This window comes from Eubalaena glacialis, chromosome 10, assembly GCF_028564815.1.
Source record: "Eubalaena glacialis isolate mEubGla1 chromosome 10, mEubGla1.1.hap2.+ XY, whole genome shotgun sequence".
Taxonomy (NCBI): domain Eukaryota; kingdom Metazoa; phylum Chordata; class Mammalia; order Artiodactyla; family Balaenidae; genus Eubalaena; species Eubalaena glacialis.
The window spans coordinates 10,241,998-10,255,266 of record NC_083725.1 but is presented as its reverse complement, the minus strand read 5'-3'; the positions used below and the strand labels follow the sequence as shown (position 1 = coordinate 10,255,266).

At 44.9% G+C, this 13,269-nt stretch overlaps 1 protein-coding gene across 1 annotated transcript; it reads right to left on the bottom strand.

Annotated features, from left to right (window-relative positions):
- Positions 1–5,264: 5,264 nt before the first annotated feature.
- Positions 5,265–10,347, bottom strand: HSPA8 (heat shock protein family A (Hsp70) member 8). The gene is made up of 9 exons (XM_061203279.1): positions 10,245–10,347; positions 9,316–9,525; positions 8,816–9,021; positions 8,131–8,283; positions 7,484–8,039; positions 7,057–7,259; positions 6,597–6,795; positions 6,011–6,243; positions 5,265–5,704 (listed from the first exon to the last, which is right to left on the bottom strand). Exons 2-9 carry the CDS (start codon positions 9,518–9,520, stop codon positions 5,507–5,509), a joined length of 1,953 nt encoding a protein of 650 aa, XP_061059262.1. The 5' UTR covers positions 9,521–9,525; positions 10,245–10,347; the 3' UTR covers positions 5,265–5,506.
- Between the last annotated feature and the right edge of the window lie 2,922 nt (positions 10,348–13,269).

Genomic DNA, 13,269 nt, shown 5'->3' with positions numbered 1-13,269 from the left:
ATTTGTTAAGTCAGAAAGAGAAAAACTAACCTTATTGCTGTAATCACTTCACAATATGTAGATATCAAATCAACACTTTGTACACCTTAAACTTATACAATGTTATATGACAATCATGTCAATAAAGCTGGGGGATAAAACGGAAAACCACCACACAGCCAACGTTATTACTTAGTTCCTTGAGAGTAGGAATATGGTTTCATATTCACATACATTCTCTCTCCCCCCACTTTGGGGAAGCCAGCTCTGCAGCCTCTTTCTTTTCTAACTCAAAAAAGATTTTTAAGTGCTTTATTGAAATACTATTCATATACCACACTATTAATTCACCTATTTAAAGTGTGCAATTCAATATTTTTAGTATATTCACAGAACTATGCAACCATTGCCACAACCAATTTAGAATGATTTCACCATCCCAAAACAAAACCCCATACCTGTTTGCAATAACTCTGCACTTTTCCCCCAACTGTCCTTTCCCCCAGCCCTAGGAAACCACCTCTATCTCAAAGGAGGCGCCTACTCTGAACATTCCACATCATACAATATGTGGGCTTTTGTCACTGCCCTGTTTCCAAGGATCATCCATGTTGTAGCATGTATCAGTACTTCATTCCCCTTTACTGCTGAATACTATTCCATTGTATGGACATGCCATGTTTTATTCATCCATTTGCTGATGGACATTTGGGTTATTGCCACTTTTCGGCTATTATAATCCTGCTGTGAACATTTGTGTATAAATGTTTGTGTGGATTTATGTTTTAATTTCTCTTGGGTATATAACTAGGAGTAGAATGCCTGGGTCATATGTTAATTCTGACTTTTGAGGAACTGCAGGCTGTTTTCCAAACCTGCTGCACCATTTTACATGCACACCAGCAGTGTATGAGGGTTCCAATTCCTGCACATCCTTGCCAACTTGTTCTTGTCTAGACGTCCTAGTGGATATCAAGTTCTGCCTCATTGTGGATTTGATTTGCATTTCTCTGATGGCTACTGATGTTGAGCTTCTTTCCATATGATTTTTAGCTATTTGTGTATCTTCTTTGGAGAAATATCTACTTAGATCTTTTGTCCATTATAAACATTGGTTTCTCTTTTTTGAGTTATAAGAGTTTTTGTAATACATTCTGGATAGTACTACTTCGTTACATATATGACATGCAAATATCTTCCCCAATTCTATAGGTTGTCTTTCTTCACTTTCTTGATGGTGTCCTCTGAAGCACATTTTTAATTTTTATGAAGCCCAATATATGTGTTTTCTTTTGCTGCTTGTGTTTTTGGTGTCTAATGCAAGGGTCAAGATTTGCAGCCTTTTTCTTAGGGCCCTGGTGCTGGCTGCATCCTGAATGTTCTGTGGCCCAGCTTCTTAGGACAGGCTTCAGTTCTCCTGGCAGGCCCTGACTGTCCTCTCATATTGCAAAGACTACGTACACTACTTCTGCTCATCCCACTCACTCCACATACTGCCCAGATCTCAGGGGCAATCTGAAGACTGCAGGTGGTCCTTTAGGTCAAAGACTTTGACAGTTCTGTTACTGCCAACTTTCATTTGGCTAGAGCTGCTCTGGGCTTGATCGTTTCCTCATCTCATGCAGCTCTAATGTTGGCTCCCCCACTCTGCAAGGAGGAACTGTAGCGGAAATCTGCAGGGAGCCTGAACTCAGCCACTCAGCCAGCCTCTCACCACTCCAAGAGCCATGCCCATGACCAAAGCAACATAAAGCCCAAAGGGAACACATTCTACCACTAACTTCTTGGGTGCCTGGCTCCACCTCTTTTCATTTATTCACTTAACATTATATGTTTATAATGGGCCAGACACTGGTTGGAACTGTTAAGAGTGCGTGGATATTCTTGTACTCATGAGTTTCAGTTTGGTGAGGAATTCAAACATTTCATACAAGTGATGAGTCTCAGGAGTCGGAGTCAAGGGTGATGAGGGAAATAACAGCGTTTTAAACTAGGAAGAGCGGATCAGGAAAGACTGTTTTCTCTTCCCAGGGAGACTCATCTTTTTTCCCTGCATATTTCAAAGCTCTGTCTGTATTTAACCTGTCTGTCGCAAGTACCCTAAAATCTCTACTCAAACCCATACCCCCCAGTCAAGGCACTTGCTCAACTTACTCAGCCGGGAATGATTTGCCTGGAACGTGAACATGAACATTTGGAGCTTTCTTTCCTCAGCATTTACTGTGCTTCTAGTTAGGCAACTTGTGAAACAAAAAGCACAAACCTTAGTGAAAATGTTCCAGCAGCCTCCCTCAGCGACCCAAGTAGTTTTCTAAATAGCTTACTGCCATCTAGTGGATACAGATTTCCTTACAGCCATAGATAAACCACAGAAAAGAAAATCCTCAGCCTTTCCTATTTATGTCCCACCAATCACCCCATTTCACCTTAACAGAACCCAAAAGGCTATTTTTCCTATGAGAGTATATTATAGGTACTCAATATTGTTTCAGCAAAGGATTGTTTGCAGGCATCGTTTTCTTTACAGTACATTTTAAGTACATAAATATCTACAGTAATATTATTGGGAGTAAATGTGCTGCTGTGGCTTCTAAGACGAAAATTATTCCCTTAGTAGTTTAAAAAGTACAATTACTGTTACTCAATGGGCTATGGTAATAAAAATACATTTGTAAACATAACCATGTTATTAAGTCCAGCTAAAACCAGCATGTAACTCTTAAAATTGGACATGGAGATTGAGAGCCACTGAACTATTTTGCTCTCACTTCCCAATCCAACGGTGCCCTGTGCAAAATTTAAAAGCCAGGCATCCAAGGACCATGACCTTAGATTTATAACCACAATCTCATTATAATAATCCACACAAAAGTGAAATTGCTTTTGTCATCACCCTATACAGACTTACACATGCACAGCCAGACGACCCAACCATCATTCTCTTTTAAGGTTGTTAGGATAATCAAATAGGGTTAAGACAAGCGAAAGCCATTCAACTACCTAGACTGAATGGAAAACTGTAAATGCTGTTCTTATGGCCACCTTCTCCACATGTTCTTCTAGGCTGTAATAAACAATCAATCTAACTTACACTTACTGCCAGTGTTTCCCAGCAAAAAGGGTGCCATTTTGTAACTGTCTTCATCTTGTGAATGTCAGTCTCTCCTATAAGGCTGGAACACATCTTCACCAGCTTCTGTATCTACTCCTGCAGTCTGGGCTTAGCCCACAGCAGGAAACTAAAAAACAATAAGGCAAAGTGAAAGACAAAAATTGACTTGAGTCATTGGGTTCAAATCCCCAGACTGCTTAGACTTCTCACAAAAGGTAAGTCTCCAAGTTTGAACACCCAAAGGACTGAGGGGATAAAAAAAAAAGACAAACAGGTAATTATCTGATGGACATTGGGGCCAAGTTATTAAGTACATAATTCCAAGTGTTTTCAGAAGCAAGATTACAAATCCCCTTGGTTTAAAGAAACCCCTTCCAATAAACATGAACCCCACGCTCTGCACTGAGATGAGCCAGCACTTCATAATTCACTACACTGGGATGCAGGAGCAAACATACAGGTCTTGGAATAAGTCTACCCCAAATTCGAATGCCTGGCTGGCTCCCCTCCCCTACTGTGTAATTAAACCTAGCAAATAGTTAATCTAATCCATAGCTCCTCCCTGACCCCACTTATTTTCTATCACACAAGCCCAGCAATGCATTGTTTCTCCCATCTGTGTAAAGAAAATAATTTTATTTCAGTCTCACTGATGAAACTTACATCTTACGTAACTGTTGAAATTCAACAACTTCCAGTAATGGCTACCACTGATAACCTTCCACTAGGCCTTGTGCTAATTTTCACCATCACATGTGATCTTCAATTTTCTTACCAAGATCCCATGGTTCATGAGACATGTTATGTTGCTTCCTTGAGAGTGGTCTCAAAAAAAAACCACATGGTTTGCTCCAGGTTCACAACAATGCAGTAAAAACTAAAACCCAGGTCAGATTCCCAGTCACTTGAAAACAGGTGGAAAAAAAAGTGCATAAACTATGCTTTCATTTGTAGCCCTTGGAGAAAAATTGGGTGCAGTGCCATAAATTCCTGGAGAGTTGTCAAACACTTAACACCTAAGGCACTGAACTTAGTCAATTTGATGTATTTTTAGAAGAAATGTCAGCTGTTTTACGAATGACAGCCTTTGGCTATACCCACTAACCTGAACGAGGGAGGGTCAATGCTGGGTAGTTATTGGGGAAACTCTTATGAAGCCCAACTGTCATCTGTATTGTGCTAGTTGGGTCATCCAAGAACAGCTACAGAAAGGTGGAAGGAGAGCTAAAGCAGAAACTAAGATTGGGTCATACTGCTGAGAATGAACTGTGACCCAAGACATCCCACCATACCACAACTGAGATTTTTCCTAAGTGACCACTAGGTGGCTGGTTGGCACTAAGCGGGCCTCATGAGCAAAGCTTGAGGTTTAAGCAGGCCCATCTCAAAGATGACTTTACAGGATTCACTCTCAGGTGCAATACCTTCTGGCCTGTCAACTCAAGCTAACGTACCAATAGCCCAATGAACAAAGAACCAATGAGAAAGCCTTTGCTCCTAAGCAAGCTTACCTAAAGACAGTCCAGCGTAATTAGGCTTGGTAAGCACAACTGTTCTGCCTGAAGTTGCTGAGTTAAGGTTGGCTATGATTTAAGATGAAATCAGAATTAGACACTCAATTTCTTTAAAATCAGTTACAAAGGGGGAAAGGGCCCTCACTATGCCAACCTTACAACCAGCTCTATTAACTCTCAGCCCTTAATACTCAGGTGAGAAAACAGAGAAGCTTCTGCCCACAGATTAAAGAATTTCAGACGGACACTCTACCTGAAGTCGCCTGTGTATACCACATGTTGTTACTTCTGACTTGGTATATTTCCTTGTCCTAATTTTGGCCTCAAATTTATCCTCTTTTGAACCATCAGATGGTTTCAGTAAACCACATGGAACACTAAAAAATATCTGGGATGCCCCTTCCCAGTCTAACACAAACACTGGAAAGCACAATGATCTGCAGTTCAAACTACACTAACACTTACGTAGACTCAGTACTAAATGAGCCTAGCTAGCAAAAGGTTTACACATTTTCCCACTCGCTACACCTTAGAAGATTCAGGCAGTTGCTTAGACTGAACGATCTGTCATTGACAAACCAGATACTGCCGTGACACTTAGGCCAGAAAGTTCAACCCCCAAAACCGAACACTACCTTACTGCCCTTGTAAACAGAGTCAAAACAATTTTATGGTGCCAATTTTAAATACAGTTTTATTTAAGACATTGCATTTTCCACTTACAATACAGTGCTTGTAAAGTGCAATGTTATTTCCTTTCCCTGTGCACACATTCCACGTTCAAGTATCAAGAATGCCCAGTTTACTGCAGCAGCTCAACTTTAAAACTGCCATGGAATTTGCTACAAATTTGGGTCCTTCAATGTTGTGTGGAACAATGCTACACCTATGCTAGGCTGGCTTAATCAACCTCTTCAATGGTGGGCCCAGAGGAGGCACCACCAGACGGAGGAGCTCCACCACCAGGGAAGCCCCCGGGCATCCCTCCTGGCATTCCTCCTGGCATGCCTCCCGCGCTCTGGTACAGCTTGGTAATGATGGGGTTGCAGACTTTTTCCAGCTCCTTCTGCTGATGTTCAAATTCTTCCTTCTCTGCAGTCTGAGGAGAAAAACATACTTTATTACAAGTTCTTCAAACAGAAGACTCTTTAAGCCTGATGTAATCAATCTGACACACTAGACACACAACAGCACATGAAGTTACGTTTAAGATCTTGGGTCACTCAGACATCCAAGGAAGGAAGTTGCCAACATCTGTAGTTCTGGTGGAAACCGCGAATGTTTTGAACCATTCATCATCGTGACCCTACAAATTTGTAAAACCCACCTACTCACCTAAGCTTTTGCTAAAGCCCTACACACCCACCACCACACCCTCAACAGAATTACAACAGAAATTACAAACCTGGTTCTTATCAAGCCAGTTGATTATTTCATTACACTTATCAAGAATCTTCTGTTTGTCCTCATCATTAATCTTGCCTTGAAGTTTCTCATCCTCAACAGTAGCTTTCATGTTGAAAGCATAGGATTCAAGAGAATTCTTCGAAGACACCTTATCCCGCTGCTTCTCATCTTCAGCTTTATACTTCTCTGCTTCCTGAACCATGCGTTCAATGTCCTCCTTGCTCAAACGGCCTGTAAAATTAACCAACCTTTTAGGCAAGACAATCACCTGCAGTTCTGCACCATCACCCTGCAACTCCATTTAGCAACTAAGTATGATCTCTTGGCTAAATGCCCTTGGAGTAGGAGCAGAAACACGTGGAAAATAAAACCATTATGAACCAAATTCTGCCTCTAAAAACAGCAGGTAAGAGTGCCACAGGGTCCAGGGTGCCACGGAACAAGTCAGCATTCGAGTCTTCAAATCAGGTATGGGTAACAGATACAGAAATTGACTCCTTCGTAGAGGGACTCAATCTCAATACTGGCCTGGGTGCTGGAAGAGTGCACGCTTAGCACGCTCACAAAATACTGCCCAAACTTACCCTTGTCATTAGTGATGGTAATCTTGTTCTCTTTTCCTGTGCTCTTATCCACAGCAGAGACATTGAGGATGCCATTGGCATCAATATCAAAAGTGACTTCAATCTGAGGAACACCACGGGGGGCAGGAGGTATGCCTGTGAGTTCAAACTTGCCAAGCAGGTTGTTATCCTTGGTCATGGCACGCTCACCTTCATAAACCTGGGTACGAAATAAGAAATAAATTCAAAATTACAATAAAAACACAAAAACAAGAAAGAAAAATCACAAATATCTGTGCTACTTCAGATTTGTATAAGCTTGATTAGGAAAGACTGATCGCTCAGACATCCAAGGAAGGAATTGGCCAACACAGGATTTCTGGTGGAAACTACGAATGGTTTTGGAATCCATCATCACCGCGGAACAAGTCTTCCCCAGTTTTATAGGCCCTCAAGTAACCTAGGCCACAGAGAAACATACCTGAATGAGTACACCGGGCTGGTTGTCCGAGTAGGTTGTGAAGGTCTGCGTCTGCTTGGTGGGAATGGTGGTGTTGCGCTTGATGAGGACAGTCATGACTCCACCAGCAGTTTCAATTCCAAGGGAAAGAGGAGTGACATCCAACAGTAGCAAGTCTTGAACATTTTCAGATTTGTCTCCAGATAAAATGGCTGCCTGGACAGCTATATGATTAAAAAAAAAAATTTAAATAAAACACAGTACAACTCATTATGTAACTAACTATTCTCAGTCGCTCAGACATCCAAGGAAGTTTTGCCATCATTAGCTACAGCTTTCGGTGGAAACCACGAATGTTTAAAGATCATTCATCACAGCGAAATCAGTTTGCTAAGGCCTCCCAACAGGCTGCCTGTTAAACTGCCTAACTAGGATATAGAAAGATTACCTGCACCATAAGCAACAGCCTCATCGGGGTTGATGCTCTTATTCAGTTCCTTCCCGTTGAAGAAGTCCTGTAGAAGTTTCTGAATCTTGGGGATGCGGGTTGAACCACCCACCAGGACAATATCATGGATCTGAGACTTGTCTAGCTTGGCATCCCGAAGGGCTTTCTCCACAGGGTCCAGTGTGCCACGGAACAGGTCAGCATTCAGTTCTTCAAATCGGGCACGGGTAATTGAGGTATAGAAGTCGATTCCTTCATAGAGGGAATCAATCTCAATACTGGCCTGGGTGCTGGAAGAGAGAGTGCGCTTAGCACGCTCACAAGCAGTACGAAGGCGACGGACAGCCCTCTTGTTCTCACTGATGTCCTTCTTGTGCTTGCGCTTGAATTCTGCAATAAAATGGTTGACCATCCGGTTGTCAAAGTCTTCTCCACCTAAGTGGGTATCTCCAGCTGTAGATTTGACCTCAAAGATTCCATCCTCAATAGTGAGGATTGACACATCAAAAGTGCCACCACCTAAATCAAAGATCAGCACATTTCTTTCTGCACCAACCTGCAATTAAAACACAAATTATTCTCGTACCTATTATTTGTGATGACTCAAACCAGTCTTGAGTGACGCATACATAAAATATGGTACTTACCTTTTTGTCTAAGCCATAGGCAATAGCAGCAGCAGTTGGCTCATTGATAATTCTAAGTACATTGAGCCCAGCAATAGTTCCAGCATCTTTGGTAGCCTGACGCTGAGAATCATTAAAGTAAGCGGGTACTGTGACAACAGCATTGGTAACAGTCTAGGAAAAAAAGAGATTAAAACTTAACCACTTAAGACAGGAATAAAGACACAGACCTACTAGAGAATGGACTTGAGGATATGGGGAAGGGGAAGGGTAAGCTGTGACAAAGTGAGAGAGTGGCATGGACATATATACACTACCAAACGTAAAATAGCTAGCTAGTGGGAAGCAGCCGCATAGCACAGGGAGATCAGCTCGGTGCTTTGTGATCACCTAGAGGGGTGGGATAGGGAGGGTGGGAGGGAGGGAGGGAAATGCAAGAGGGAAGAGATATGGAAACATATGTATAACTGATCCACTTTGTTATAAAGCAGAAACACCACTGTAAAGCAATTATACTCCAATAAAGATGTTTAAAAAAAAAAACCACTGTATCTACTTGGACATGCAAAGATACATCCTCAAATAACGTTCTGGTTTTACCACCCATTTTGATAGCTTTATCTACTGCTCACTCTTACTCCGCATTATCAGGAAACCTGGTAATCCCCATCTACATCCTCCCCCTGCAGTACTGTGCACTACTCACCTTCCCAAGGTAGGCTTCTGCTATTTCCTTCATCTTTGTCAAAACCATGGATGACACCTCCTCTGGATAAAAACTTTTTGTCTCTCCCTTGTATTCTACTTGAACCTTAGGCCTGCCTGCATCATTCACCACCATGAAGGGCCAATGCTTCATATCAGACTGGACGACAGCATCATCAAATCTTCGTCCAATGAGGCGTTTGGCATCTGCAAAAGGTATCAATACAAACGTTACCTTGAATTTCATTACACTACATCTTTCCACTAAGAACTTGGCCCACCATTCCAAGACCAAATGCCTATAGATTCAAATTCTGAATGACCAACATGCCACAAGCCTTAAGCCTTAAAGGGATAATCACTGAAGTTTCCTACAGATAACTTTTCCTATTCTCAGGGCTTTCGTGGCCGCCTCACATTTAACAACCTTCGAAGACAGCTTCTCAGATTACATACTGCCGAAATCACTTAAACTCATACCATGAAGATTTGCTGGCTTACCAAAAACCGTGTTGGTGGGATTCATTGCAACTTGGTTCTTTGCAGCATCACCGATCAATCGTTCGGTATCAGTAAAGGCGACATAGCTTGGGGTAGTTCGGTTCCCCTGATCATTGGCAATTATTTCCACCTTTCCGTGCTGGAAGACACCCACACAAGAATAGGTGGTGCCAAGATCAATGCCAACTGCAGGTCCCTTAGACATGGTTGCTGGGAGAGGGAAAAAAAAAAGCCCATTGTTTGAAAGGCGGATCAAGCACCTAGAAAACGTTTACCAAGTCAACGCTACCAGATACGACCACTCTGCAAATTATGCTTAGAACCTCGCCCCAGAAACTGCTCTCGTCGGAAATAACCACGCGGGAGGGTCAGAGCAGGCATGGCGTGCCGCAGTAAGGTTGCCGTCCGAACCGCAGAGCCCACCGCAGAGCCCGCCGCAGACGGAAGCACGCACCTGCCAGGAGGGTCTGCGCCACACCTGAGCACGTGGTCCCATGCCCCGGGCTGAACCTTAGCCCTCCCCCACCGCCATGCTCAACACAGCAAGGCCTGCAAGGGTCCGAAGCCCCCTCCCCCACCTTGGGCGCGTACCAATTATGATTTCCTCTTTTAAGAAGAATGGGTCCTGAAACAAGGAAACAGGGAACGGCAAGCTCTAAGGCGCCGGTTCCACGCCCCGCAAACGGGCGCCGCCTCCTCCGCCTCCGGGCGGCCCGCCCTCCGCAGCCCACTCCTCCGTCCCGATTGTACCCCAAGGAGGCTGCCTCCCCTCGGAAACAAAGCTCCCCAGCCGGGCAAAGGAATCGCCGCACGCACCCTGCCTGACACGCTCAGAAGGCCCCGGGCCGCTGCAAACCCATGTAGCCTGAGCCGGGCGGCAGGCTCCCGAGAAGCCGCAAAAGCCTTGAAAGACAGAGGCCTTAACTTACCTGGAGCGCAGGTCCGGGTCCACTGGAGGAGAAAACAGCAACCTATAAAGGTGCCGCCGCGTTCAACGAGACCGGTTTCCGTCCTCCGCCCCGTCTCTTATACCCTGCCTCAGAACCTTCCAGAAGGGGCCCGCCCCTACCAGTGCCCATCACGGCTCCTCGGCCAATGGGCGCGCGGCCACCTCCGCAAGCCCCAATGACGAACCCGGCTCTACCTTTCGGGCCTCCCCTCTCCCGCCCCAGCCCGCCCCGCCTAGCGATGACGCACTCACCGCAGCGTTCTGGAACTTTCATTCTCGCCCCCGCTGTCCGAAAGGCCCCGGGGAAAGGGAGGGTGGGGCCGACGGAGCCCGCGCGCGGGACTCCTCAGTCACCCCGGGCGCGGGGGAAGGGCTCGTCTGCCTCTGCGCATGCGCCCCAGGAAGCGCAGCCGGGTGGGACGAAGGAGGGGGAGGAAGAGGGGCGGGCCAACTTGGAACCAACCAATGAGAGCAGCGCGATCGGCGATCTGGCTCCTGCGGAACCCCCGGGAGCGAGAGCGCAGGGCCTGCAGGGAGGGGTCCGGCGCCGGCAGCCCTGGAGAGAAGGCGGAAGTGGAGCGAGGACAAGATGGCCGCGAAGGTGTTTGCGCCCCTCCCCCACCATTCTCGTTCCCCTACTCCCACCCCAGCCTTGTAGATGGTCTTCTAGGCCCTCCGGGGTTCCACACACCCACATAGTCAGCGTGGCTATGTCCTAGGACTGACCCCGAGCGACGGGGCCGAAGTTTCCGCCCCCAGGGTGCTGCGAGGGTAACTTGCCCAGTGGCACCCAGATCTGGGGATGGAAGGAGCCGGCCGGCCGCCGCGGTGTCTCGCCTCTGCGCGGGATGCGACAGGTTAGCCGGGCAGGCCCCCGGGACCCTCTGTTCATTGTGGTAGCTGGAGGCCGGCTGACCCCGACGCAGAGTGCGGAGGGGCCCGACTTCTCAACCTCCAGGGTCCGATGCTGTGTCTGGATCCTCAGCGAAATAGATGGCTAAACCCGCTTCTTGGAGCCCGGATGCCTCCGTCACCCCCCAGCGCCCACCGAGAACAGACTCGGCTTCTTGGCTCGGCCCCTTCTCCACCCGCCCGGGCCCCCGCACTTCTCAGTTATTTGTTTAATAAAAAAGAAAAGCTAGGGAGCTCTTTCATTGTAAGTGAACCAGGCGTTAGGAACCTGGGTTCCGGTAACCCTGTGTCCTTGATTGAGACTTCCTGAGCCTCTTACTTTAAGTAATTCGAGGTAATATCTTTCCTGCCTTGACTTTCGGCAAAAACTAAGCGAGAAACCAGGCAGAAACGCCTTGAGAATATTACTGAACGAGTGGAGTGCACAAAACAGTGTACCTAGAATTTCAAATTGCGGCGCATGATGCGGTGTTTGGGGCCTTGTCTTCTAAACCTTTCTCAGCACGTTGAATGCTTTCTAGTGAGCGCTTTCAAACAGGCTGGGCAGGTAGTATTCCTATTTAGTAGATGAGTGGGCACAAATAGGTGAAAAGATTTTTTTTAAGACTACCTAGCAGAACTTTTAGTGGCGTGGCTGGAATTAGAAAGGTCTCCAGACTTCGAGAAAGGCTGTCAGACGAGAGATACCTTGTCCTTGTCAAAGCCAGTAAAGCCTAGAGACAGATTCGAATATTGGATCAAAGGATGTCCTTTCTGTATTTGCCTTCTGGGGGAAAATGTGGGCTTGAGTCCTTGAAGGTATGTACCTAAATTCTCCCCACTTCCCAAGGAGTTCGTTTTATATGATGCTTTCACGGGGTACAAAGTGCTTTCATTTGTTATTTCATTTAATCATCAAAACGATTCTCTGAGCGAGAGATCATTCATTCCGGTGTTAGGAGAGAAATGAGGTTTAGAGATGTTATTTGTGGGAAGTTAAACATCTGGCTGAGCTACAGTAGAACCTAGCTCTTGATTCCAGAATCTTTGGTCTTTTTTTATTAGTAATTTCCTTCCTGAAAACACGTGTAACTCGAACTGCAGAGAAAGATGTATACTTCTTGCAATTTTCTTTAGCATCTGCAGACTTCCTCTCCCCACCCAATTTATCGAGTACAATCTCTGAACCACACCCTACATTTTGCAGCTTTTTAAACTAACCTCTGAACTACCTACAAGATTTGAACCGGTGGAAAATAGAACGGGTGCCCAAATCCACGGGTTTGGGGTATCCCACCTAGTAGCAGTGATTACAGAAAGCTGAACAGATAACCTTCCCTTCTGGTCACTTTCAAAGCGCATTTTAGGATTTGAACTATCTTCTTATCGACTAGAATGAGTCAGAGTTTATATATTTAAAGTTCAGATTATGATAAATGTCCTGTCTCCACCTCTTTAAATGCACAGGGTTTCAAACCCACTCAGGATCTAAAGTTAAAGTTTGGGTGCCTGGGTCTCCAGTCTGAGGCCTGGGGTTTCTGACTAGGGAAGAGGGTCACGATTAACATTTTTTGAGTGCTTGTCACAGGCCAAGCACTGTTGTAAGTGCTTTGCATATATTACCTCATTTAATTCTGTGAAATTTTTTTCAGCTTTATTTAAATCTCATAGTGTTTACTTTTCAGATTTCTTTAAACCCTGTAGTGTGTACTTTTTTACTGGCACTTCACCTTGATATAAAATACTTGCTTAGTAAATATTATTTGTTATTTTGATAAAGTCCTTAAGGTCAGAAACTCTGTCATGAACTTTGTCGTCACTTGGTTTGTCCAGGACTACTTAGTATCTCGCCTTGTGAGAAAAAAGTGCTTGGTATATTTGTGACTGGAATCAATAAATAATAGATCATATTCAGTCTGAGTTCTTCTGTTCTTCAGTTGGCAGCAAGCTAATAAATAAATTTCCAATGCAGGTTATATGAGCTTCAGCCTCTCCTACAGTATCACCTTTACTTATTTATTTTTAAATTGCCGACACAGATGCACCTGTAATAAATACTTGGTTTTTGTGATCAAACACAGTCCCATTTACAAGGCAACTTAGAAGTTAAAATT

Bases quoted from the DNA above. Each gene is read 5' to 3' on its own strand.
- HSPA8 (XM_061203279.1), bottom strand. From the start codon at position 9,520: ATGTCTAAGGGACCTGCAGTTGGCATTGATCTTGGCACCACCTATTCT. The intron at 8,284-8,815 runs GTGAGTAGTGCA...TTTTTTTCCTAG, and splicing joins CAGAAGCCTACCTTGGGAAG to ACTGTTACCAATGCTGTTGT. The intron at 6,796-7,056 runs GTATGTTTCTCT...TTTCGTACCCAG, and splicing joins AGCCCGGTGTACTCATTCAG to GTTTATGAAGGTGAGCGTGC.